The 27,146-nt window shown below is 34.8% G+C and overlaps 2 protein-coding genes and 1 pseudogene across 2 annotated transcripts in view; 2 read left to right on the forward strand and 1 right to left on the reverse strand.

The window, feature by feature from the left end:
- The window catches only part of MYCT1 (MYC target 1), an 83,504-nt gene that overhangs the window by 37,692 nt on the left and 18,666 nt on the right, over positions 1-27,146 (forward strand). The window lies entirely within an intron of this gene.
- Positions 993-6,824, reverse strand: LOC140527070 (VIP peptides-like). Its single transcript, XM_072643732.1, has 5 exons — positions 6,714-6,824; positions 2,769-2,861; positions 2,448-2,573; positions 2,070-2,137; positions 993-1,148 (listed from the first exon to the last, which is right to left on the reverse strand). Exons 1-4 carry the CDS (start codon positions 6,815-6,817, stop codon positions 2,107-2,109), a joined length of 354 nt encoding a protein of 117 aa, XP_072499833.1. The 5' UTR covers positions 6,818-6,824; the 3' UTR covers positions 993-1,148; positions 2,070-2,106.
- LOC140527069 (F-actin-capping protein subunit alpha-1-like) lies at positions 15,043-15,669 on the forward strand (annotated as a pseudogene).

The raw sequence follows: 27,146 nt of genomic DNA on the forward strand, positions 1-27,146 counted from the left end.
ATATTCACAGGTTAACTATAGTCAGATACAATTCAAGAAAAGGATATAATGTGTCCAGTTCACCATTGCTGGTGAAACTACTCACTCAGTGATGGAATCTGGTATTTGTGATTTAACCTCTACCTTTCAATCCATGTATATTAGTTATGGTGGCTACATTTGTATTAATCGAAAATGCAGACATGTTTCAATCTGACATTTTCATGTAAATGCCAATTTATGAGTCATTAATTTTTAGTCAGTTCTCTAAGTATCTACATTCTTCTGAATATACTCTTTATAGATGGCTATGAATCACTAAATTGATTCATTGAATCAAACACATAAACATGTTGGCAGTGAAAATCAAAACCCTTTTTGTATGTCTCTGGATCCACCTTCTTATGTGATTGCTAATGGCATTGGGGATTTATAATGAATGCCCATGGATACAAGCTTTGTCCTGTAAAACAACATATCTATCTATCCCAATGTCATTGCACACTTATCTAAACTGAGAATCCAGTGAGAGTTGCACACACCAAGGCTACATTCATAGAGTCAAGACCCTAAATCAAGGGTGACTCTATTGCAATGCATGTACTTGCTTTAGAAACTGTAAAGGTAAATGTGGATAGTTTCTAGTGATGCTCTAATAAAGGGTGTCTTTTAGAGGTAGAATTAAAAAAAATCCAAAGAACAAAAAACCCCGCAAAGTTCTGTGAACATGACAGAATATATTGTTTTTCTTTTTGGATAGAATAATCTTACTTATGTTCACAAATTATGGATAGTCTATAAATTGACCCAGATAACACATATTTTTATAAAGGTGTTTTCTCTGTTGTCATGCTTCTAAATTGACAGGAACCAAGGAATGCTGAAAGCCAGTATTCATTTCTTTTTTCAATGCATTTATTAAATGAACAGATAGAAAGTATTTGAATATTATATAATGCATATTGCTGATTTGAATAATAGATTTAAATAAAGATCTGTAAAATGATATTTATAGTATAAACATGATTTTTATTACATGAGAAGCAAATAAATCACAACTTTCAGTACAACATATATGGGTTTGATTTGATATTGATTGTTTTTTTGATAGATTGGCGTAGCACTTAAAAAATAGTCAATTTGTTTATCATAGATTTCTTTCAAGAATTCTGAAAAATAGAAAATATAATTTCAAAAACAAATATTTTAATGAAAAATTTTAGTTTCTTTATAATAAATATCTTAAGATTAATCACACTTTACATGTTCTTACTAGTTCATAGATGGGTTACTTTTCAAAGAATATGACTCAAAGACAAGGAAATGAATTATTAGAGGCCAAGCAGGTGTAGTATTAAATATTGACTATTTCTATACAATGAAGCGTTAGTATTCTACCTCAGAGAAAATTTGTATATATTAAGAAGATATCTAATCTAATCTTGGAGAAGAAAAAAAATCATGACTTGGTTCTCAAAAGGAAATACAATTTCTGTTCCACATCTCAGCACAAGAACAAAGGAGGGGATAAATAAAAACAGGACACCCTTCAGAACATGAAATTGCTCACTCTTAACTCTTAATATAAGTGATAAGAAATCACAATTATTTGTTCAAAGTTGATTAATGAGTTAGATTCTATATTTGTAGAAACCAGAATTGTATAACCTAAAGTGGTTTGCTAATATGAAGTACCCCACTCTTATGAGGAGATGTTTCCCCTAAGAAAGAAGCACATTCATGCAAAGTTACTTTTGGATATAGAAGGGGAAAAAAGGAATAGGGATTCATGTAATACCTGCTACATGCCAGGTGCTGTGCTAAATGCCTTACAAAAACTATTTATTTGATCTTCAAAACAACTCTGAGAGGTCAATAATATTATCCTCATTTTAGCTGAGGAAAATAAGGAAAACAAACATTAAGTGACTTTCTGAGAGTCACACAGCTAGTAAGAGTCTGAGGCTAGATTTTAGCTCAAGTTTTCCTGCCTCCAGGTCCTGCACTCTGTCCACTGTAACCTTACTGCAGACTTACAGGGTGAGGCAGTTGTCCCTAGAGCAGAGTGATTACTGCTTACTTAGACTTACCATTAGGAAGCCATGCATCAGTTCTGCTTGTAGAGCATCACTTTGAGTCTTTTTCCTTTTCTTTTGGCCTGTGATAGACCAGGGAAAAATGCATTTTGAGATTCTTAGACAATCACAACTACTTGTACTGAAGATTGGGGTTCCCTTTATTAGCATTTGGGGAAACCTTGATGTGAGCAATACCTTGAGAATAAAGTGACCCCCTAGAGGTGAGAACAGTGAGCCATCATGAGAAGATAGTGCTCTTGGAGTTAGCTCCCTACATTGGAACCAGTAAACATAGTACTAAGTCTTGACATTTATACTTTATCCATTTATAGCCCACCAAACCACCCCCTCCCCCCACACCTGCCTCATCCGCACACACATTTCCTTTACCTTGGACCCAAAACTTTTCTTAAATATTCCCTGACTGCCTTCTTCAACTGGTGTTTTTTGTAACTGTCAGTAAAGACTCCATCAATGTGCCTCCTTTCTGGAGCATGGTTTTTTTTACAGTAATCGCTATGGAGGGAAAGGAAACATTAGATTAAAAGTTTTAGCAACTATGACAGCAAAGCAACAAATTAACAAAGTGAATAGGTCAAAATACTTTTAAAGTAATATCCATTTTTACACAAAAACCAAATATCATTGTTAGTGAAAAATAAATTCATGACTAGTGTATTGAAATGCAGTTAGTAACAATAAATGGCTCACCAAACTATTCCAGTGATAGCTTCAATGAATTCATCAGCAGCTTCTCCCCCCAAATACTGGGACAAATCGAAGCTTGGGTCTTGTCTTCTGTTTCTAAAGTGGGGGAAAGGTCATTTAAAGGTTAAAATATTCATATTTGTTTAAAAAGATAATAGAATATAAGTGTTGTTTTTCAACATTATGAAGAAAATTATTTGGAATAATTAATAACAAATTATATTAGTGCTTGAAATGACAATTATTATTCCAGTCTTATCACCTTAAACGCAAAATGATCTTAATCCAAATTTTATGACAATGATGTCTACTGGCTAAAGTTCCATTATATTCAATTACAGCTTTAAAATAATTTGGAAAATAACCGGAACATAGATATTGTTTAAACTAAAGATTTGTTTTCTACTCTTTTGAAGGGATTCATGCCCAGTTAAGTAGATTCTCATGCGTCATTGCATTCATTGCCTTTATTTCTTACTGACTGACAGTTTAATTAATTAATTGTGTTAAGGTGAATGGAACAGAACACATTGGCAATCACAGAACGGAAGAATAAAGACAGATTTTAAAATAGACTAGTCTAATCTGAGTAAATAATCTCCCATTCTCAACAAATGGTCATCTAAATACAAATATTTGGATGTATTTGCCTTTTAAAGACAGCAAGCTTAATTTTTAGTCTACCTATAGTTTTTGATGTTTCTTTGGATAGAACTAAGAATTCTGACTACATGGAGAGCAGCTCCAATGTAGCCCTTGAACACTGAATGCTCTTGGTGAATGGCAGAGACTAAGACATTATGCGAATTGTGGAATAGAGTGCTAGTGAAAGATCTGATCAACTTGACTCTTTATAATGTACCTAGAAAACCCATAATCGTAGGGGATATGGAAATAATGATATATGAATGAATCATGGTAAGCTAGACTGATCAATTTTATGGTACACACAGTACTGTCATGTGGTATAGGAATGGCCTGGACTAGTGCAGTTAATTAATGCAACAATAATGATGACGATGATGATAGCTACCATTTATATAACATTTATGATTTCTGAAGCAATTTACAAATATGATCTCCTCTTATCCTCACAACCAGCATGGGAATTAGATGGTGCAGTGGATAGAGTATTGAGCCTGGGGTCAGGAGAACCTGAGTTCCATTTCAACATTAGACCCTTACTAGTTGTGTGACCCTGGCTAAGTCACTTAATGTGTTTCCTCAATGTAAAATGGGAACCCTCAAGAAGGAAATGGCAAACCACTGTATTATATCTGCCAAGAAAACACCATGAAAATGCATTCAAGAAGAGTCAGACATGACTAAACAAATTAACAACATTATATTTATGGAAAGGAAACTGAGGCACAGGATATGATCTACTTAGGTTTACAAAGCTAGTGAGTATCTGAGCTCAGGTTTGAACTTTGGTCTTCCTGAATCCAGGTCCAGAACTCTGTCAAAAATTCTCAGATAACATAATATAAATGAGCTCACTTGTTTAATGATGTGGAATCACCCTCAAAAACCAACTCATTTTCAGGTAATGAACTTCTTTCAGGTTCATTAGGGCCATCAAACAGCATGCCACTGCCTAGCCTGCTGAAAGGGAAAACACCATGAATTTGCTATAGACTACCACATGACAAAGCATCTCTAGAAACATTAAAAACCATTCAAAGCAAGACACTTAGAATTTTTCCTAAAAAATAATTTTCTATTAATGGTGAACAGATAATAAAAACAGATAAGTCTTTCCTTTCCCATGATGTACATGCCTTTGCATGTGTATGTATCCACATATGTGTGTATATGTTCAACATAGATTATACAAATTGAAAACTACCAAGCAAAGCCTGAAAGATCTACCCCTCTCATGGGGTAAAATTAAAAACATAAAGCCAAAACAACAAGGAGGTTGAAATTTACTATCATTTAAAGAAATAGAAGGCTGAGGAAGAGTGTGGAAAAATAATGAAATGCAGAAGATGAGAATGCCTTGTCCTAGGCAGATTTGCAGCACAAGGGCATTAAGTTCTAAGGAAGGCAGAAAAAGTACTCAAACACAGGAAGAAAAAAGTGAAGATGTAAAGATATGGAAGGAAGGAAAAGGTAGGAATAATAAGAGTATGGGAATCATTTATGTTCATTAATTTAATGAGGAGGAATTCTTGTTATAGCTTTGTAAGGTTCACAAAGTGCAACAGGTGGCACAGTGGATAGAGTGCTGGCCCTGGAGTCAGGAAGACTTGAGTTCCAATCCAGCCTCAGATGCTTATTAGCTGTGTGACCCTGGGCAAGACCCTTGATCTTTATTTGCCTCATTTTCCTCAACTATAAAATGATAATAATAGCACTTACCTCACACAGGGTTGTTGTGAAGATCAAATGACAGAATATTTGTAAGTGCTTAGAACAGGGACTGGAATGTAGTAACCATTATATAAATGCTTATTCCCTTCCCATATATCTCTTTTCCCCACAACCACCCAGTGATGTGTGCTGTTAGTTACATTATCTTTACTTTAAGAAAAAAGAGGCATACAGAAGTTAAATGACTTCTTCATAACCATATAGCTAGCTGTGTTTCTAAGAGTGAAATTCAGGAAGCTGGGTGGAAAAATCAGACCACAAAAATAACAAGCCTATTTCATTACCTTAGCCCCTTCAACTAAAACAGCTCAAGGAAAGTGTCAATCTTCAGAGTTCTTAAAATGTGCAACAATGTAGCATCCTACAGGAGAATGTACCCCTCCGAAAGTGACATTGTGCAGGATTGCTACCTGGGCCAAGAAGGGGAATGATCACTGATACCTCTGTATCTTACATTACACTCGAGAATACTCTGGTAGTGCTACCCCTGTTCGGTCTCAGAACTAACTGCTTTCTGGGCAGTTTTCAGAGACATACAGGAGCCTGTTTTGATTGATTCCCTTAGAGAATGAATACTCCTGACAAAAGAGCAATTTTTACTCAGCTGGATAAAAGTCTGATAAGTAGGGAAGAAGGAAGGGTTATAGAGACTGGAAAAGCATTTTAATCAATGAAACTAGAAGGAGAGATTCAGACTGGGAACTTCTTTTTCTTTTCGAGTTTTAGCATAAATTTACTTTAAACAAAACCCTGAAAGATATACCTTTTGCTCTACCTCCAATTAATTAGCATAAGAAATTTTTAAAGCTATGAAATATGGAATCCATCATGAAGGATGGAATAGCTAAATATTTAGTGATAGAAATCAAATCATGTTACATTTGTACAATTCACATATACCATATATGAACTGCATTTTTAAAAAGACCTCATGTTCCTCATATTGAATTAATTCTGTCAATATCTATGGTTTAGAACTTTGAGTTGGTTTATTTATATGCCCCAAAAGACCTTATCTTTTTGACTGTAATACACAATATTAGAACATGGTGAAAATGCTACAAGTAAAAATTTTGAATAAAAAACCCAATATTGATATTTGTACTATTTCCCGAAATCCTTATCTAATGCATTGCAGAAGAGAACACCTGCAATTAAAATACCATGCAGACAAGTGGTGTTGCATGAGAAGAAGCACCAAGCTAATTGATGCTTTAAAAAATATTTTGTACTAATGACCCTAAAAATGAAAGTAAAGAAGAAAAGCCTCTTTTGGGATTATTTGGAGATGTGCCCTGACCTACCCATAGCCTACATCCTATTGCTTTAGCTGAAACCAGAGAAGTGAATTCCAGGGTACAATTATAATCATTTCTATGATAGTCTGAAATTGATGGGGGGGGGGGGGGGTAAAATGAGTAAGAACACCAAATCCCTAAAGGTCAGCAAATAAAAAAGATTCATTTTCAAATAGCTTAAACTTTAAGTGGTCAGCAGGCTATGGCCCCTCATACTACTTCATAGCAGAGCTGAGAGAGACATGGCAACTTCTCAAGTTAAACAACATTTTACCTCATGGCAGAATAGATTTCAGAATGTAATGCCAGTGTTTGTGAGCAGAAGGCACTGAGAAGAGTCAGTGACAGCAGGAGCTGGCAGTTACCTCTGGATTCCATTTTTGTGTATCTGAAATAAGTAAAAAGGAAATGTTCAGATTCCCTTCAGGACCCACAGATTTCATCTACATAATAGCCCAGGACATCACATTGAAGTATACCAAGTATTTGCCAAGTTCAAAACAAGGGATTATTATTCCTTCGAAAGAGTTAAAATCGCCATATTTACAGATTCAAGCTACAGAATTTCTGCCATTGTCCTTCATCACTTAGAATGTGTTACTCTCCAGCTGTATATAACCCTACATAATGAATTTTATATAGTTATATATTATAAGATTATATTTGAAGAAAACACATGAATTCAAGGGACACTAACCCATTTTGAACAGAGGCATAAATAGTCAACTTGAAATCCTTTTCTAACTAAAGGAATGAGTTTCAAATAAGAGATCAATGAATGATTGAGCTCTCATCCAGTTCTTATCTTTATTATCTAGGAAAAATGAGAAACGCGTGGAGGGACACAGACAGAGATGTTGAAACAAAGATTACTCAGAATTCCCTTGCCTTCCTTCCTCAGTCAGACACCTGTTAAAGCTAAAAATAAAGCCAAGTTCTCCTTGAAGAGTATATTATCATTCAAATATTTATTCCTTGGGAAGAAAGAAAGCATATAGAAGAAGCAAAGGGTATTTATATCCATTCTCTTAGCATGTTTCTGCAAGTTTCTAAAAGAAATAGAAAAGTTTTAAATTCTCCTTCTGTAAGAGGATGAACAAAATGAAAAGTTTAAATATGCAAAAAGTGAAGGCTTAATTGCTGTCACAATGAAGCAAATGATTATAAATGAAATCAAAATTGCACTTCAACTTTTTTGTAAGACACAAGTTCAACTCTTGTCACAACCACTGATGGAGTCTTCTTCACTTGTAAGACTGAAAGAAGTCAGCCTTGAAGCAAGAGAAATCATGCAACAGTAACAAAAACTGAATGAAGAAAGCAGGATAAAATCTTTACCAACCACTGTGGTGAATAAAAGCAACTCATATAAGTTTTTCCACTTCAGAGCATTACCTGAGAAATTTGGTTTTTTATTGATGTAAACCAAAAAACCACATGAAAATCTTGTTAGACAAAATCTGTATAACCTGTGGGAAGTTCCAGGGGTAAGAAAAAGTAATACAGTTTCTACGCACCCTGATATGTAATGTCCTCTCTGTGATGAGGTGTGCTTCTCTCTCAAAGATGCTGGTGAATGTGCAGAATCTTCCTGTACAGTGAATTACTGTGAAGCCACAAAGGACTTCACCTCTTCACTGAAGGGAATGCTGTTCTCCCTAACTCTTGAGTTGACTCCTCGTTTCCTCTTCACTAGCATGTCAAACACCCTCCTTTTTATAGGGTTTACGCAAGGGCCCACACAGTCACATAGCTCTCTATGATAGATGTCACAATTGTTATTTGCCCTGGAGATTAATGGATGATTTCCTTGCTTTACGAGGTAGATAACCCTATGTAATCCATAAAGAACACACAATGTTCTTATTATAAATGATTTATGGTAACTTATGGTGAATAAGGTCAAGATGTAAGGTACAGGGAAAAAACTCAACTTATTTAAATAACCACTAGGCAGGCCCATTCTTAATAGGAAATAGTTTTTTTTTCTTTAAATAAATGTGAATATAAGATAATGATTATTTAAATGGGTTTCCTCATTTTGAAGCAATGTGTCACAAGAGAGGTTTTTCCTCAAAAAAAAAAAATTTGAACATAATTGCAAATAAGATCATCCTGTGAATCAAAGTAATGGAATCTTTGGGATCGATGTGTGTCTATATCTATGTAATCTCATGTGAAAAAACATGAATTGTATTTATAAAATATTAAATCCATATTATTGCTTATTCTTAGCCTAAGAGAAAAACAAAGTTGTTAGTGATTAAATTATTTGTATTTCATTCCTATTATTAAAATTCTCTGTCTAGTGAGATTTGTGAACTATGATGAGATTTTCAGGGCATCTTCAGTATTCTTTGGACATTCAGGGATTCCTGATTATTTTCTACAGAATATTGTTTTAGGACATTAAGCCTCAGAATATTCATTTCTTTAAAATAAGTTATTCTCACATTTTCACATTTTCTCAGTTCTCACATGTACTACAGGAATATTTTATTCTGTCTGTTAAATTTTCATTTCTTATTGAAATACAACCTTATTGATACTTTCTAAATAATATAACTCAGTACATTATTACATGTCTTACTTTAGGTACAAGTATAGGTTTCAATGTTTTACCACTGAACTTTGAGAGAGGAAAAAAGTCATGAAATGCTACTATGGTAGAGAGGATCTCTTTGCAAATGGGATGTAACATTGATTCCTGGGAAGGATGTAGAATTTGGAGTCAGAGGCCTTGTATTTGAATCCTTCTTCTTCCACTAACCAGCTTTGAGTTCTTAGGTCAATCACTCAACCTCTCTGTGGACTAAATGATTTCCAAGTTCTCTTTTACCCCTAGAAATATTACTTTACCACCTACTTTTTCATGAAAGGTATATTCCCCAAACGCCCTCCATCAGAACAGCTATTCTAGTAAAAGAGGCAGAATTTTTTATCCTTCAAGCAGTTCAAAATCAGTAATTGTGGTTTAGAAAGTTACAAAGAAAAAATGGAAATGGTATTTCATAACAATCTCATTTCTATTTATGAAATATGCATATTATGATAGCAGGAAGTAAGGGAGTCAGAGATTTAAGTTTTCAGTGATAGGTAAATCATGGGAAGGACTAAGAGAAAAAATAGATAAAGTTTTACTATAACTAAAATGATAACAAAAAATCTAAGAAAAGGAGAGCATACTTAACCTTTGAAGATTTTTTACATTTTTTTTTTATTTAGCTTTTAACATTCATTTTCACAAAATTTTGGGTTACAAATTTTCTCCCCTTTTCTCCCCTCCCCCCTCCAAACACCTAGCATTCTAATTGCCCCTATGACCAATCTGCTCTCTCTTCTATCATCCCTCTCTGCCCTTGTCTCCATCTTCTCTTTTGTCCTGTAGGGCCAGATAGCTTTCTATACCCCTTTACCTGTATTTCTTATTTCCTAGTGGCAAGAACATTGCTCAACAGTTGATCCTAACACTTTGAGTTCCAACTTTTTTACCTCCCTCCCTCGCCACCCCTTCCCTTTGGAAGGCAAGCAATTCAATATAGGCCAAATCTGTGTAGTTTTGCAAATGACTTCCATAATAGTTGTGTTGTATAGGACTAACTATATTTCCCTCCATCCTATCCTGTCCCCCATTACTTCTATTCTCTTTTGATCCTATCCCTCCCCATGAGTGTTGACCTCAAATTGCACTCTCCTCCCCATGCCCTCCCTTCTATCATCCCCCCCCACTCTGCTTATCCCCTTATCCTCCACTTTCCTGTATTGTAAGATAGGTTTTCATACCAAAATGAGTAGGCATTTTATTCTTTCCTTTAGTGGAATGTGATGAGAGTAGACTTCATGTTTTTCTCTCACCTCCCCTCTTTATCCCTCCACTAATGAGTCTTTTGCTTGCCTCTTTTATGAGAGATAATTTGCCCCATTCAATTCTCCCTTTCTCCTCCCAATATCTTTCTCTCTCACTGCTTGATTTCATTTTTTTTAAGATATGATCCCATCCTCTTCAATTCACTCTGTGCACTCTGTCTCTATGTGTGTGTGTGTGTGTGCATGTGTGTGTGTGTAATCCCACCCAGTACCCAGATACTGAAATGTTTCAGGAGTTACAAATATTGTCTTTCCATGTAGGAATGTAAACAGTTCAACTTTAGTAAGTCCCTTATGACTTCTCTTTGCTGTTCACCTTTTCATGGTTCTCTTCATTCTTGTGTTTGGAAGTCAAATTTTCTTTTCAGCTCTGGTCTTTTCATCAAGAATGCTTGAAAATCCTCTATTTCATTGAAAGACCAATTTTTCCCCTGAAGTATTATACTCAGTTTTGCTGGGTAGGTGATTCTTGGTTTTAGTCCTAGTTCCTTTGACTTCTGGAATATCCTATTCCATGCCCTTCGATCCCTTAATGTAGAAGCTGCTAGATCTTGTGTTATCCTGATTGTATTTCCACAATACTTGAATTGTTTCTTTCTAGCTGCTTGCAATATTTTCTCTTTCACCTGGGAACTCTGGAATTTGGCCACAATGTTCCTAGGAGTTTCTCTTTTTGGATCTCTTTCATGCGGTGTTCTGTGGATTCCTTGAATATTTATTTTGCCCTCTGGTTCTAGAATCTCAGGGCAGTTTTCATTGATAATTTCATGAAAGATGATGTCTAGCCTCTTCTTTTGATCATGGCTTTCAGGTAGTCCCATAATTTTTAAATTGTCTCTCCTGGATCTATTTTCAAGGTCAGTTGTTTTTCCAATGAGATATTTCACATTATCTTCCATTTTTCCATTCCTCTGGCTTTGTTCTGTGATTTCTTGCTTTCTCATAAAGTCCTTAGCCTCCATCTGTGCCATTCTAATTTTGAAAGAACTATTTTCTTCAGTGAGCTTTTGAATCTCCTTTTCCATTTGGCTAATTCTGCTTTTGAAAGCATTCTTCTCCTCATTGGCTTTTTGAACCTCTTTTGCCAATTGAGTTAGGCTAGTTTTCAAGGTGTTATTTTCTTCAACATTTTTTTGGGTCTCCTTTAGCAGGGAGCTGATTTGCTGTTCATGCTTTGACTTCATGTCTCTCATTTCTCTTCCCAGCTTTTCCTCCACCTCTCTAACTTGATTTTCAAAATTCTTTTTGAGCTCTTCCATGGCCTGAGCCCATTGAGTGGGCTGAGACACAGAAGCCTTGATTTCTGTGTCTTTGCCTGATGGTAAGCATTGTTCTTCCTCATCAGAAAGGAAGGGAGGAAATGCCTGTTCACCAAGAAAGTAACCTTCTATAGTCTTATTTCTTTTCCCTTTTCTGGGCATTTTCCCAGCCAGTGACTTGACCTCTGAATATTTTCCTCACACCCACCTCACCTCCTGATCCTCCCAGCCAGTGTTTGGGGTCTGAGATTCAAATGCTGCTTCCAGCCTCAGGGCTTTGGGCGGGGGCAGGGCTGCTATTCAGTGTGAGATTAAATTCAGATGCTCAGGTGAGGGCAGGGCTGCCTCTCAGGCTCAGTTCCCTCAGGGAGTTTAAGCACAGACCTTCAACAATGGATCCAGGCTCCTGCCTGCTTGGGGAGCCCCGGTCCGCCGCTGCCCCTCAGCCTCTGTCTCCCGAGGGGGCCCGAGCCACGGGGGCACTCCACTCCCCCCTCGACCCGCCAAAGGGACTCTCTCACCGACCCCCGTCACCTGTGGGTGGAGGTACTTGTGTGGCCGCTGGAGATCCCGTCCCTGAAGCCCGCTCGGATCTGTTCCTCTCGGTGCCGCGGCCGTGGCAGGGCTGTACTCAGCTCCCAGTCCCGGCGCCCAGTCCGCAGCACGAAGGACCTTTTACGAGAGGTTTGCAGGTCTCTCCGGAACAGAAATCTCCCTCGCTCCAATGTTCTGTGGCCTCTGGGTGCAGAATTCGCCGTGAGTTACTTCTTTGTAGTTGTTCTATGGGTTGTGGGTTCGGAGCTATGTGTATGTGCGTCTTTCTACTATGCCATCTTGGCTCCCTCCTGAAGATTTTTTAGATTAAAAAGTCTTTTTCCTCTAGTTCATTAAAAAAAGAAATGAAAATTATGGAACCTTTAAAAATCATTATTGGAGATTCATGAACTGAAATTTTTAAATTAAATTAGAGGTCTACAACACTGAAGTAAAGTAAAATGACATTGTGGTTTCCCAAAAACCGAATCTAAAAGAAGTTCAACTTATAGTCCTAAGTGGTAGCAGAGCACCACCTGCAGTTTGAGACTCATTTCATATATTAATAAAATGATGATGACCAAGCCCTCAACTTTGCTAGGATATTTGAGGGATGGTATTTGTTTCATCTTAAAAAGCAAAAGCAAAAACTATAAATAGAGATGGGGGGGAATTTTGATATAATCTTAATGACTCATTATTTATGAAAAAATATAAATTAGGAAAATGCAAAAAAATTGACTTCACTGGGCATAGCCATGTCTCTCCAGTTTTAGATCACAACTGCTCTGATCCCACAGTATTTTAAGAATTTAGAAGTCTAATGCCAATGTCTGTTGAATATGTTTTTACATCACATTTTCCAGCTGGTGGTTTCATGATGCTATGATACTTAGGGCTCAATTTACTCTTAAAGTTTATCTCATCCAACCTCTTTTATTTTACAAATGAAGAAATTGAATTCTCAAGGGATTTTTGTAGTTGCCCAAGGTCACACAGATAGCTACTGGTAATACTGGAATGAGAATAAAATTCTTTTGACTCTTGGTTCAATGTTCTCTCCACACCAAAATGCTTTTGAGTAATATGAATAAACATGAAAAAAAATTCAAAAGAGACACTATCCCATTTTTAAATGGGAAAGAGCAGACAGGTGGAAACTCAGAGTTTTCACTGAAAGATACAAGAGGTACTATAAGGGATAGAAGGATTTTTTTAAAATAAATTTTTATTTCTGGCTTCTGCTGTTTGTTTTTTTGTTGTTGTTGTTGTTATCTCCACGATCCATCTATCCTTATCCCAGAGAGCCATCTCATATAACAAACAATATTTTTAATGACAGAAAAATAAAATAAAAAATTAATCCAACTATTTAAAATTTTGAAAAAATATGAAAATATGTGTAACACTTAACAACTATGGACTTCCCACCTCTATGAAGGGATAGGTTTGCAGTTAGAAAGTCATGTTTTATCTCAATCATTGTGCTACATTCAATTTTGAATTTTGTGTATGTGTGTGATTGTTCTTTCCCTTTATGTGTTGCAGTAATTGTGCATATCATTTTCTTGGCTTTGCCTCCTTTAATATTCATCAGGTCATGTAGATTTTTCCATGAGTCTCTATATTCATGGCATTATTTCTTAGACCACAATAATCATTATTACTTTTAGTACCATAATTTATTTACATTCCAATGATCAGTGGGCATCTACATGGCTTTTTGACTATCACAAAAAATGTGCCATAAACATTTTGGTGTCTATGGAGACTTTTTTTTATCAGTAGTTTCCTTGAGCTATAAGCTCCAAGTGGTAGAATATTTGGTTTAACAAGTATGGACATTTTCATCACTATATTTGCATACCAATTCTTGGCTCCACCAACAATGTATTCGTGTAACTATCTTCACATAAGATCCCCAACATTACCATTTTTTGGTCATCTTTGCCAATGTGTAGGATGTGTGTTAAACCTTAGGGTTGTTATAATTTTCATTTTACTTGTTATTAATTTGGATCATTTTTCATGTCTGCATGAATACTTCACAATTCTTCATTTGAGAACTGTTTGTTTATATCCTTTAGCCTATACAGACATATACACATATATACACATGTAGTTTATATATACACACATACATATATACATATTTTACTTATACATTATTTATATCTTGGATACCGATGACTTATTAGAGATTTTGGTACTGAGCTTTTTTCCTTTCTTATCTTAGTTGCTTTAGTTTTGGATTACAGAAGTTTTTTAGTTTCATATAATCAGTTATTCTAATTCATATTTTGTAATTGGCTTTACATCTATCTTGTTTGGTAAAAATACATCTCTTACTCATAGCTCAGAAACATATGATCTGCTTCTCTTCTCATTTTTAAATAGAGCATTTAGGTAGATGGAGTGCTGGGCCATTTGGGACTTTGTCTTTTGTCTGTGATTCCTGAACCCATTTCTCCAACATCATGATGTCATTGATTCTCTAAAAATGAAGGACAAACAACAGAAAGGGTTTTACTTTTCCTGCTTTTATCCAGTCATTTCTTTCTTCACTTTTTTCCTCTCAGGAACATTCACTGTTTCTCTCTTCCCCTTCACGTAGTTCTGTGAAAATTTCTTTCACAGAGCAATCCAAGATGGCCATCTTCAAGGATCAGGTGTAGGATGTGGAGAAGGTGTGGATAGCTGCCAAGCTCATCCCTCATCCTCTGCCAGATAATTTAATGAAGTGTTTAATGATGTCCAGTTACTACTTACTGATGAAAATCTTCTCAGGAAAGGGCAGCCCATGCATTCACCCAATATAAGATGGGTCAGTGAAAATGTAAGGATATGATTATCAGGTCTTAATTACAGAACATGGTGATTTGGGTAGTGGCAGTTTTTTTAGATCCAAGAAACAAAGTTTCCTTTAAGTTTGATCATTTATGGAAAGAAGCAAATGATCTCTAATTCAAGGACAAACATAGAGCTCTGAAGTCATGGAGGGAGTCCTATGACAGTGCATTAAAGGCCTATATGAAACATGATTATTTGCAATGGCTTCTGTACTGTTTATGCTAAAATTATAGATAGGTAGAAGAATGTTATTGTCTGTATTGAGAGGCACCAATTTTGACATAAAAACTTCTGGAGTGCTCATTGGAGATCAGTGTGGAAGTTGTCCATTACACTACCTATAGCTCAGGGGGTTAGAATGCTTAAGATTCAGGTCCATTGTTATGAAGATGGTGATGTTCCTTCCATTGGTTAGTCACAGTGATGTACAGGGTTTAATAATTGTTAGTGACGATATATAAGCTGTCAAGGAATTTATTAAAATAATAGCACATGCTAAAAATAAGTATCAGACCATTATTAGTAAGAACTATCAGACAATATCAAACACCACATTCAAGGTTTTGAGCTAGCAGCTTCCAGTCACCCACACCAAAGTCTACTAGAACAAGATATTCAGGTATGATATTCGGAAAGAAATGCAAAATGCTTAAGGCTAGATGTGAAATTCTCCAACTTTAACATGGAGAAGGAGAACAACAAAAACAAGAAGAACAAGAAGGGAAGGAAGGAAGGAAGGAAGGAAGGAAGGGAGGGAGGGAGGGAGGGAGGAAAGAAAGAAAAAATGATTCAAAGTATGGTCTTATAAGTAGATGGTTTATAAACAAATGTGATATTTTGCTAGGGCTTTCAAAGTTAAAAATTGTCTAGATTCTTAGAGTGCTATTGAACCAACAGCATTATCTTGGTGTGTGTGTGTGTGTGTGTGTGTGTGTGTGTGGTCCTTGACATATAACTTCCTTTGATGACTGGATCTACTTGTAGGATTTTTTAAATTCAGTTGATTTTTTTTTAACACTGAAAAAGAAAGAGATATGTCCTGGACTAGCCATGAAAACCCTCTCACAATGTGTTCAATACACTCTCACCCTTACCTTTCATAGCACTTCTGGTAAGCTAATGGTTATTACAAGTGAATCAATAGCTAAAGATGCTATGCTGCAAGATGTATCAGCAGACATCTTTTGTCTCCTTACTACTGATTGCCACTTAATGGCATCCTGGTAGTTTGAGATTTTCAAATATTTGGAATGTGATTGTTTAGATGTCTTTGGTGGAAAAGGGTATTTTCTGGAAATTTCATAATGACCAGCTTCTCTGGGGAAAATTTTTTTTGGGTTTTTTTTGTGTTATTTATTTTTAATCCAAAGATTTGACCCACATTCCCTCTGAATGAATTTATTTGCTTTTATCCTCTTTTTGAAAATTCTCTTCCCCCTAGAAACATGTTTGTCATAGGCATCTGAAATTTTAGAACATAGTTACTCCATTTATGTATGTATGTATATATATGTGTGTGTTTGTGTGTGTGTACATATACATATATACATAAATATAATATTCAAGAACTGCTGACATAGTCTGGATATAAAAGAATAAATATTAAAACCTGAATAATACAGATGCCTAAGAAATAATAACCATATTGTGCTCTAATGCTTTGTGGCAGACTATTAGAGTTTGTACTGTAAGTGTATGAAACCGAAAGTGCATAAATCAGAAAAAAAAAAAAAACAACGATTTGCACCAAAGTGAGAATAACTTCTAAAGTATCTTTTGATTGCTACTTGTTTCTTAATGTACTTGAAGGGAACTCTGTCAATTCACTCTAAATGGTTTGTAAAACTTATTTGATCTTCTTCAGTCCTCTCTGTCAAGAACTCAACTTAGACTATGATTCAGCAGCCTTTCCGGGAGAGGGGTGAGGGTATATGTTTCGTAGCTCTCAAAACATAGAGACACGTTGGATTTGCTTTAGCCAATGTTAGCACTATGAATGGTGAATTCATTCTACGTTGTTTACACTTAGGTGACCATGCCTTAACATGAAGCCTTTTTTTAAAACCAAGTACCGTCTTCCTAAAGCCAAATACACATTGAAGAGGAAGGTATTTGTGCTTAAGGGGCATTGTTTTTGTTCAGTAACATGGTTAAGCAAGAGTGTTTCCAAAGTGTCACATTACCTATCTAAACATTTTTTTCAAAATAAAGCATATTTGTATTATTTTCCATTCATAAAATCCATCCATATTACAAAATCCTCTATATATACTTGTAGAAATATAATGGTTTTGTTCTTAGGAAAAAATTATTTCATTCATTCTCTTCATTATCTGTCTTCTCTTTTTGTTTACTCTTGATCCTCTTTCTTTGGCTGAAGACCCCTGTAATTATCTAGTTTCTCCTTATTTTCTGTATTTGTAATAGAGTTAAAAATTCTCAAGTATCCATTCTGGAGTCTTCTCTCTAAACAGTTTTTGCCACTACCTTGTAGAATTTACCCCTCAGATTTTCCCTTTCTATTCTCACTCCCTGAAAAAAATAGATATTCTTAGAAGACAGAAGATACTGCACAATGCAACCATTTCCCTCATCTTGTCTCTGATTATGAAGTCCACCTTCTTATACTCTCCTTTTGATCACCTTCCTTCCTATTTGCCTCAAAATCTCCTCATGGGGTTTTTGCCTTCCCAGTCCCCTATGATCAGTTACTCTGAAAAGTTCTAATTCCCTCCCTCCTTCCAAGGCAAGTCTTTCAAAATACCAAATTGTCACAGACAATGTGTGTGTTCATCCTTCGTTGCCGAAGAAGACCATGCCATCAGAGAAATGATAACATAACTTGCACTTCACTTTGTTTTGAGTGAGGGAGGGCTGTGCAGGTCACCAGCCTCACTTCTCCTCCAGATCCATCTGAATCCAGTGACCAGATATCCATCAGGATGACTGGAGATGACCCAGGATGAGGTAATTGGGGGTTAAGTGACTTGCCCAAGGACACACAGCTAGTGAGTGTCAAATGTCTGCAGTGAGATACCCAACACATGAACCCTATCTTCCCTTATAGAATATCTCATTACCCATGGGAATATTCATCAGTACAACCCATTCCCAGTAACAAAGTAAGGCCTATCTCTCCTTCCCTCCACTTTTCAATCCTATCCCCTTCCTCCTCACATATTTCCTTATAGGTTTTTCTATTCATGAAAGACCAAAGAGATTCAAGTTCAGATATGTATCCTTCCCTGTTTCCTCTGTTCTTCTACTCTCAGAGATCTTTTGTAGAACAGAGTGCTGCCATGGAGTTTTCCATGAAGGCCCCAGAAATCTTCCAGAGACTAAATTATGTTTCTACAGAGGACTAGAAAGAGGGAGAGATCAGGGTCCAAGGTTGGGTTTTGATGTAAGTGTATGGATCAAGTTGATTCATGAAGCCTTGATGCTATTAGTGTGGGAGAATTCTAAATGAACTCAAGGTAGATATTATCTCATGGGTTTTGTCAACCTTCCTTTTGGTTCCTGGTATCCAAGACCACAGTGACAGTTAAAATTGCTTTATGTTTGGTGCACATTTCTCATTTTGGAGAGATTTGAGAAGTTGTCAGGTCAGATAAAATGTCAAGTCACATGACCTAGAAGTCAGGAATTTTTATTCACTCTTACCTCATCCCTTATTTTCTGGGAGGGTTTTTGCTAGATTCTTTAGGGTACAGTGGATCTTCCCTGGGTAACTCCTTTGCTCTCATGTATTATGACTGAAAGTTAATACCTTCCTTCTTCACATACCTGGGAGCCTGATTGTTGACCCACATGGTCATAGACTTCTAGCTCTTTTCCCCAGCTACTGTTTTAGACCTCCCAAGGGTCCTGAGGGATACTTTTATCTTCTAGTCAATATGGGTTTTATTAAGATATTGAAACTAAGTCATTGCAGAATATGAGGTTGATTGTCCTTTACCTAGCTCTGTAATATTACTATTCCATTTGACAAGACTTTTGTGTCATGAAAAGTATTATGTTACCATGGACAGAGAACTGGACTTGGAACCACAAAGACCTGGGTTCATGTCCTACTTCTTACACATACTAGCTGTTTAACTCTGGACCAGTGATTTCCTTCTTATTGCTCTAATATACATACATACATACATATATATACACATACACACACACATACACACACATATATATGTATTTATGTATGTGTATATATATAATGCATATATATATATATATATATATATACACATATATATACCTACAGTGCTCTTAGATAACTAATACTTAATTTAAATGAACTTACCTCTTCTTTGCTTGGGATTCCTCAACATGGGACTGCTGATCTTCAAGTTATGAACTTTGCTGTAGATAATTTTCCATTTTTAATAAAGCTTAAGCTTCACTAAGTTCATTTTGGACATCATACTTCCTTCTTTTGCTCATCATACTGGAAGGGAAATACATCACAAAATTACTATATGCTATATGACAAAATCTTTCCATAGACTTTAAAAGTCATTTGAACTATGAGATTTACACATGTGTTCTAAAAATTCTATTCACAATGTATGAATAATGAAGACAGTTGTTTCATTATATCCTGACATATGTACATTGGTGTATTTGGGTGTGTATATGTTGTATGTGGGTACATAATGGAGGTACAAATTATAATGATACCACAGAAGGACTAAAATACTAAATGTTACTATGAAATAAAATAAAAATATGGAAGAGAAATAATATCGGGAAAAAAAATAGAGAGAAAAAAGGAGGTAAAGGTCAAAATATAGTGTAATGCAGCTGATCAGAATTTAATATTTTAGGAAAATTTGATGAACAAGAATATGAAGTTCCAACTAAGATGAAAAATTAGGTTAGAAGTCAAAGAAAGACGAGACAACCCACAAGACCATAAGAATTTTAGAATTGTGATCATGTCAAAGTCCTTGATTTATGGCTTTAAGGTATAGTCAGAGTTGCCTCAGAAAATAGGAGTTCTAAAATATTTGGATAGTTCATGTAACCATTATACATATCATATTGATTATTATGAGATTAATAAATCCCTTTATGACACTATATATGTTTTTGAAGTTCTTGATGTTAAATCAATTATTTCACAATTTATGATTTAGAGAACTGTGTCAATTTACTTATATAAGCATAATGATATGAATTGGTTTTATTATACAATATCAGAAAGTGGAGAGTAGCCACTGTGTCAAAAGAGAAAATCTTGATAAAATCAGTATTGATCTTTGTAACATTTCCTGAAAATTTCTTTCTATTTCTTTAAGTAAGCAAACTAACCCATCTTTTGACTGATTTCTTATCTAGCCTTATTCACTGAATACAGATGTAGCCTTAGTCAAACTGAGATCTGGGAAAGACCTTAGCTTAAAAAAGGCCAAAGTCTCCTACTACATTCAGGGCCATCTGTAGTCATCCTGATATCTATTTTGCCACTGAACCCTGATAGCTCTGGAGGAGAAAATTAAGCTAGTGATTTTGCACAATGCTCCCTTACTTAAATCCAATATATTTGTAAGTCATGGTATTCATTCCTGGTATCAGACAGATAAACTGATAAAACATTATACACACATATATGTATACACACACGTATGTGTGTGTATAAATTAGAGAAAATATTCACCATTTAACTAATATAGTTTGGAGAACTGACTGCTAATTTGGCAGAAAATGTAATTAGACCCACGGCTTATACTAAATATACCATTGAATCCTAGCTGGATTGTAACATTGTTTTTTAAATGGAAAAAAGTAGAATAGTTACTTTGATTATGGAGGAAAAATTTTTGGTTTTTGTCTCTTCAACAGATAGAAAACAATATTTAGGGATAAGATAGATGTACATAACTACCCTAAAACTGACTGAATCCCTACCTCCCCAAATCTGCCTTTTTTTAAAAATTCCTGGTACTAACTACACAGATTTGGCCTATATTGAATTGCTTGTCCTCCAAAGGGAAGGGGTGGAGAGGGAGGGAGCTAAAGAAGTTGAAACTCAAAGTGTTAGGATCAACTGTAATGTTCTTACCACTAGGAAATAAGAAATACAGGTTAAGGGGTAAAGAAAGCTATCTGGCCCTACAGGACAAAAGAGAAGACGGAGACAAGGGCAGAGAGGGAGGATAGAAGAGAGAGCAGATTGGTCACAGGGGCAATTACAATGCTTGGGTTTGGGGGGGGAAGGGGATAAAAGGGGAGAAAATTTGTAACCCAAAATTTTGTGAAAATAAATGTTAAAAGTTAAATAAAAAAAAATAAAATAAAATTCCTTGTACTTTCCACATTCTAAGTGACTTTTTAGTTTTCTCTATATGTGTTTTATTTCCCTAATTAGATTATATATTTTTCAAGGTAAAGTATGTGGTATATTTCACTTTTGTATCCCCAATGCCCAGACAGCTAGAGAGCTTGTATAAATTTACTTAATAATTGTCTGTTATAACAAACAACTAGCTAACTAAAGTACTGTCTCAAGAATTTCTTTCAGTGTACTAGATCAGATTCTACTGGCCTCAAAGTAGTAGAGTAGTATCTAGAAGGGCACAACTTACTTTCGGAAACATGTTCATATGATTACTGAGGGAATCTGGCTTGAGATTTGTTAAGGTGTGAAAAGAAGTATGGAAACACCATGTCATCATTGTAGTCTCTAATTCTAAAGAAAGAGTGGTTCAAACAACAAGTGATAGAAACAATCAATAATTTCATTCAAGAGAATGATAATAATGAGACAACCTACCAAAACTTATGGGATACAATGAAAGCATTTCCTAGGGGAAGTTTTATATCTCTGAATGCTTAGATGAATAAAATAGAGAAGGAGGTAGTCAATGAATTGGGCATGCAACTGAAAAAGCTAGAAAAAGAACAAATTGAAAATTCCCAGTTAAATGCAAAATGAGAACTATTGAAAAGCAAAGGAGAGATGAATAAAATTGAAATTGAGAAAACTACTGAGGTAATAAACAAAACTAAAACCTGGTTTTATGAAAAAAAACAATAACCTCCAATTTAGAGGATATTAAAACAATAATTAGAAATTATTTTGCCTAATTGTATGCCCATAAATTTCACTATCATAGAGGAATGGATGAATATTTACAAAAATATAAATTGCTCAGGTTAATAGAAGAGGAATAAAAATACTAAATAACCCCTTCTTGGAAAAAGAAATTGAACAATGCATATGCCTGTTTTATTGTTTCCCCCCCATTTTCAGAATATTTATAGGATTTCTTGCAATTTGAATTTCTTACATATAAATTATTTTAGATCAATTTCAAGTTCTATTTACTTCTGAAATCTGTTAAAATTTAAAGCCCTTGGTTTATATGACTTTGGTGGCATTTTTTGTAAAATGTTTTAAGTTATTTATATTTTGTTGTCTTGACTTATCCAGAGTATTTCAGTCTTAAAATAAAAATTTATGATGAAAATTTCACTGAGGAATTTTATTCCATAAATATTACTAGATATCCATAGCTCTTTTTTCACATTTAGTAAATATTTAGTAATAAAAAAATGTTTAGTGATCTAAAAGTAAAAGCTGTTTAGATTTTTTAAACTTTTATCTTCATGTTCCCATTCTGGAAGGAATTTGAAATAGAGAAATAGGTCATTCTTATTAACAATAGCTAGCACTCATGTAATGCTTTAAGGTGTACAAGGTACTTTACCTATGTCATCTCATTTATAGAGAAGTAAACTAGATATTAAGTATGCATGTGTGTATATGTGTGAAATCCTAACACTTCATTTTCAAGTATTTCTTTCAATTAGGAATAAATTGGAATAAAATAAATGGCTTCTGATTAATAAAACAAACTGAATCTACTCTAATCTTAAAGACTGACATCTTAAACTTTCAGTCAATACAACTGTGGTACAAAGGAGAACTATAAATGCAAATAGAGGTTGGAAAACACCAATAAATAACTAGAGAGTATTTAGATGCTAGTATGAAGTTCAGTGTTTTGTATATTTTATATAATCTAGCAGGCTTTTCCCAATTGTACCTCCCACTTTCACTGTCTTTTAAAAACAACAAAAGAAAAAAATGTGATTACACAGGGTTATAATAAGGAAAGTTTCTCCATTATTTCTAAAGGAAAGTGGTAATCACTGTATTTGCTCTTCATTAACTATGTTCTGGTGGGATGATATTATTCTCTTTGACGTTGAGGATTCTATTCAGAATATTAGAGTTGGAAAACATCTCAAAAGATATTTAGCCCAACCCATACCTGACCAAGGATCCCCTCCACAGTATTCCCAACACATTCCAGTCTTTGCCTGAAGACCTCTTGGGACAATTCATTACATACTTTAGGGGTAATTCATTAGGAAGTTTTTAATTACGTTGGGACTAACTCTATCTTCCTAAAACTTTCTGGCCATTGGAGAAAAGCAGAACACCACTAATCTCTTTTCCACATGCAGACCCTTCAAATATTTAGAGAGCTGTAATGTTCCCTTTAATAGTTCCCTATTCTAGCTTAAATACCTCCCCACTCTCCCACCCCTACCCCCAGTATGTGCTGTTGATCCTTTCTAAGGAGATTGTGTGAGAGGATCTACCCTAGAAGGAACATAAGCATTCAAAAGACATTTCTTACAACTATGTAAATCTGCTGCTTCTTGGACATACAGTCTCACGGGGAGTACAGATGGTGGTACAGGTATACAGTAGGGTGCATACCCACATTGAGAGCCCAGTCACTTCTGTTGGCTAGGGTGTAGCTACTCTAGCAGTAGGTCAATCCTTACATCATTATGTGGCATGGTCTTAAGTGTCTTCAATATTCTGGCATATCAGGCCTCTAGTTTGCCAATGCTCTTTTAAAAAAGTGGTGCCCAGAAGTGAATGCAATTAAGTTAAAAACACATTTATTAAATACTTATTACATGTAAGGAATTGCACAAAGCCTTGGTGATATATATATATATATATATGAAAACAAAACAGCTTCACTGAGCTGAGATTCTGCTGGGCAAGGGATATAATCTTAAATTTAAAAGTAAAAAAAAAAAAAAAGATAATAACATGATAACTTCAAAGACCTTAAATCCTTTTGGAAGTGGAAATGGTTACTTAGATAACTTCTGCAATGTCAGGAACTGATAGGACCAAAAGTGAGATAGATAAAGTACTCTTTAAAGAGAGAGAACGCATTGTTTTGTATCCACTTCTGTAAGTGTTTCCATCATACTATACTTCTCATCTTTTCTTATAGCACAGAAATAATCCATTACATTCCTGTACCACAATTTGTTTAGACATTCCCCAAAGTAAAGCACCTTACAAACTGTAGAGTACTATCTAAATACAATTATTATTATCCTCATTTTACAGTTGAGGATACTAAGACTCAAAGAGACCAAGAAGCCCTCTGACAGGTAAAAGGTAACAGAGCAAGGATCAGAACTTAGGTTTTTGAACTCAGTTCAAGGCCCTTTTAACCACAACATGTTGCTTTTCTGAAAGAAACAAACTTGCTAGCAGTATGGGCAGAGTAGTGAATGAAATTTACTAAAATGTTAAAAACTTGCTTTTGTAACTATAAATATGTATTATAGAAGCAAAGCATTTATCAGCAAAAGTCTAAGTCATCAGTATAGAGGATATTAAAGCATCATTTTATGCAGTTAATGGAGGAAATTTTTTTTTCCAATTTCCTATCACAGTGAATTCATACATGAAAATGTAACAAAGAACATTAATGTTGGAAGTAACGTTAGAGATCATCTAGTCCAACCTCTTCCTTTAATAGATAAGAAAATTGAGGAGCCTGAATAAATGTGTATGCACACACATAACTGAGGTAATACAATTCTAATGGAATTGAGGGGCCAATATCTAAGGAAGAGATACCATATGTGGTATGCCTAAAAGCCTTAGTGCAGTCTCAAGCGTTACGATAGCTGATTGCTAACATTTACCAGGATATCTGTGTGTGTGTATATATACATATGTGTGTGTATACATGAGTGTATGTATATATTTGTATGTATACATACATGCAGGGGTATACTGTTAAATGTTTAACAGCCAGCTATCCAAAAAAGTACATGTGACATAATTTAAGTTTAATCTGCATTATTATCATTTTATCCATTGCTTTCTTAAGTCTAGACAATAAATAAGACAATAAATCAGGGCCTTCTTTGTAGTTTTTGCTTATTTCTGAGGTGAAATTGTTCATATGGAAAGCTTAACAATTGGCCAGATTGCAATTGGTTAACTTAATTGCTATCAAGTTCAAGCTAGCTGTAGTACACCTTTGCATATATGTATATATTTGTATATCTACACACATACATGCACATATGGTCTAATCTAGCTTTTTTGAACCAGCTTTTGTTATCTTGAAAGCCATTTCTACCTCATCTATAAACCCTTCAGAGACTATAGGACCAAGTGTGATGGCTCCACCACCCTTGATGGTGAAAATTGTCTGATAAGCTGGTTTTACAAGTACTTTCCATTTTGCTTCTGTTTGTAATGCTCCTATCATTTTTATCCTTGAATATCCTTGGTATAATTTTGTTTAATAGCTAACCTTTTTTAAAATTTTTAAAACTGGATTTACTTTTCACAGTTTCCTTAAGTTATGTAACACTCATCGTAATCACTAATGATTCTTCTTTATAAGATTTTTACAAATGACCTCCGAGTCTTACTCAGTGTTACATTGTCAGTCATATTGCCTTTGGGCAATAGGTTAGTTGTTTGCTCAGTAAAGTACTTTGTGGGTCCCTTCGATCTCTTCATCGTGGGAATTAATTTATATTAGTTAAATTTCTGGATGAAATTATTGTAGTTGGTGTCAATGTCATTTCTTTTATCCATTTCACAGTTTTGATTTTAAGTCCCTTATTTATTAGGAAGTTGGATTTCTTTAGTTACATTTCAAAAAAAAAGATTTTATTGAATTTTTTCTACATTGCTAGATTTCCCCTGTATTCAGGGGTGTGCTGGAATCAGTTCATATTAGCTCATAAGAGCCGGTTGTTAAATTTTTGGTATTATTTACACCTCAGAAATGTCATGTGTTGCAAATCAGGGTTTAGTTTATTTTTTTGGATTGTTTAGACTTAAGAAAACAATTAAGGGAAAATGTTTATGCAGATAAAACTTAGAAGTATGTCATGTATACATCCCCACCAGAAAGCAAGTTGTTAAAGCAATACCTGCATACCCACACCTATATCTCTCCTCTTCTTCTTTTCCAAAGACTAACTTATTACAAAAAAATTAAGATAGGAAAAGAGAAATAAGAGGAAAAAAATAAAACAGATCAATATTGAAAAATCTGTAGACTACAAACTCTGTACAGACTAGAGAAAAGCTACAAATGTTTTATACCTATGAACCTCAACCTCTATAATGGAATAGGGAGAAGTGTCATCTCATATCTTCTTTGGGGCCAAGCTTTTCCTTTACAATTTCATAATTTCTATTGTTTAATAGTTATTGTTTTATCCACTTATATTGTTGGAGGCATTGTGTATATTATTTTCCTGGCTCTGCTTACTTCCTTTTTGTCCGTTTATGTAAGCTCAAGCTTCTCACATTACAACAGGATCTCACTACATTCAAATATAACAATTTTTTTAAAGCTCTTTACCAGTTCATGGGCATCTACTTTTTATTATCACAAAAAGTACTGCTATAAATATTTGGTGATGTGGACCCTTCCTTTTTGTTAATAACTTTGGGGTATATGCCTAGCAGTGCATTCTTCCTGAATAATTAGCTGTTTAAATGATTTAGGTTTGTCATTTCACTTGTGTGTCATATCTTTTTCTCATTTTTTTCTGCTTTTTTTAAGTTTAAACTAATTTAGCTATTAACTCTGATGAGTCAATGGTCTGACTGAATACAAATATCTGACTCAGATTTAACTCCCACATCCATAATAAGGTTTTTTTCCCCTCTGTCTGCTAAAATATAATTTATTACATCCTTTATCATATTATTTGGTGCTCATCATGTCTAATGTCTGTCAATTCTTTTTTTTTTTGAAGATAGTTTTCAAGATGTAAAGGTATGAGATTTTTGGGTAATCTTTAGGTTGTTGGTCTGTCTCATTCTTTCTTCATGTGCCATACTTTCTCATATATTTCTCTTTATTTTCAGTGAAGACACAAAATATTTTGAA

The sequence above is a fragment of the Notamacropus eugenii genome, chromosome 2 (genome assembly GCF_028372415.1).
Source record: "Notamacropus eugenii isolate mMacEug1 chromosome 2, mMacEug1.pri_v2, whole genome shotgun sequence".
NCBI lineage: Eukaryota > Metazoa > Chordata > Mammalia > Diprotodontia > Macropodidae > Notamacropus > Notamacropus eugenii.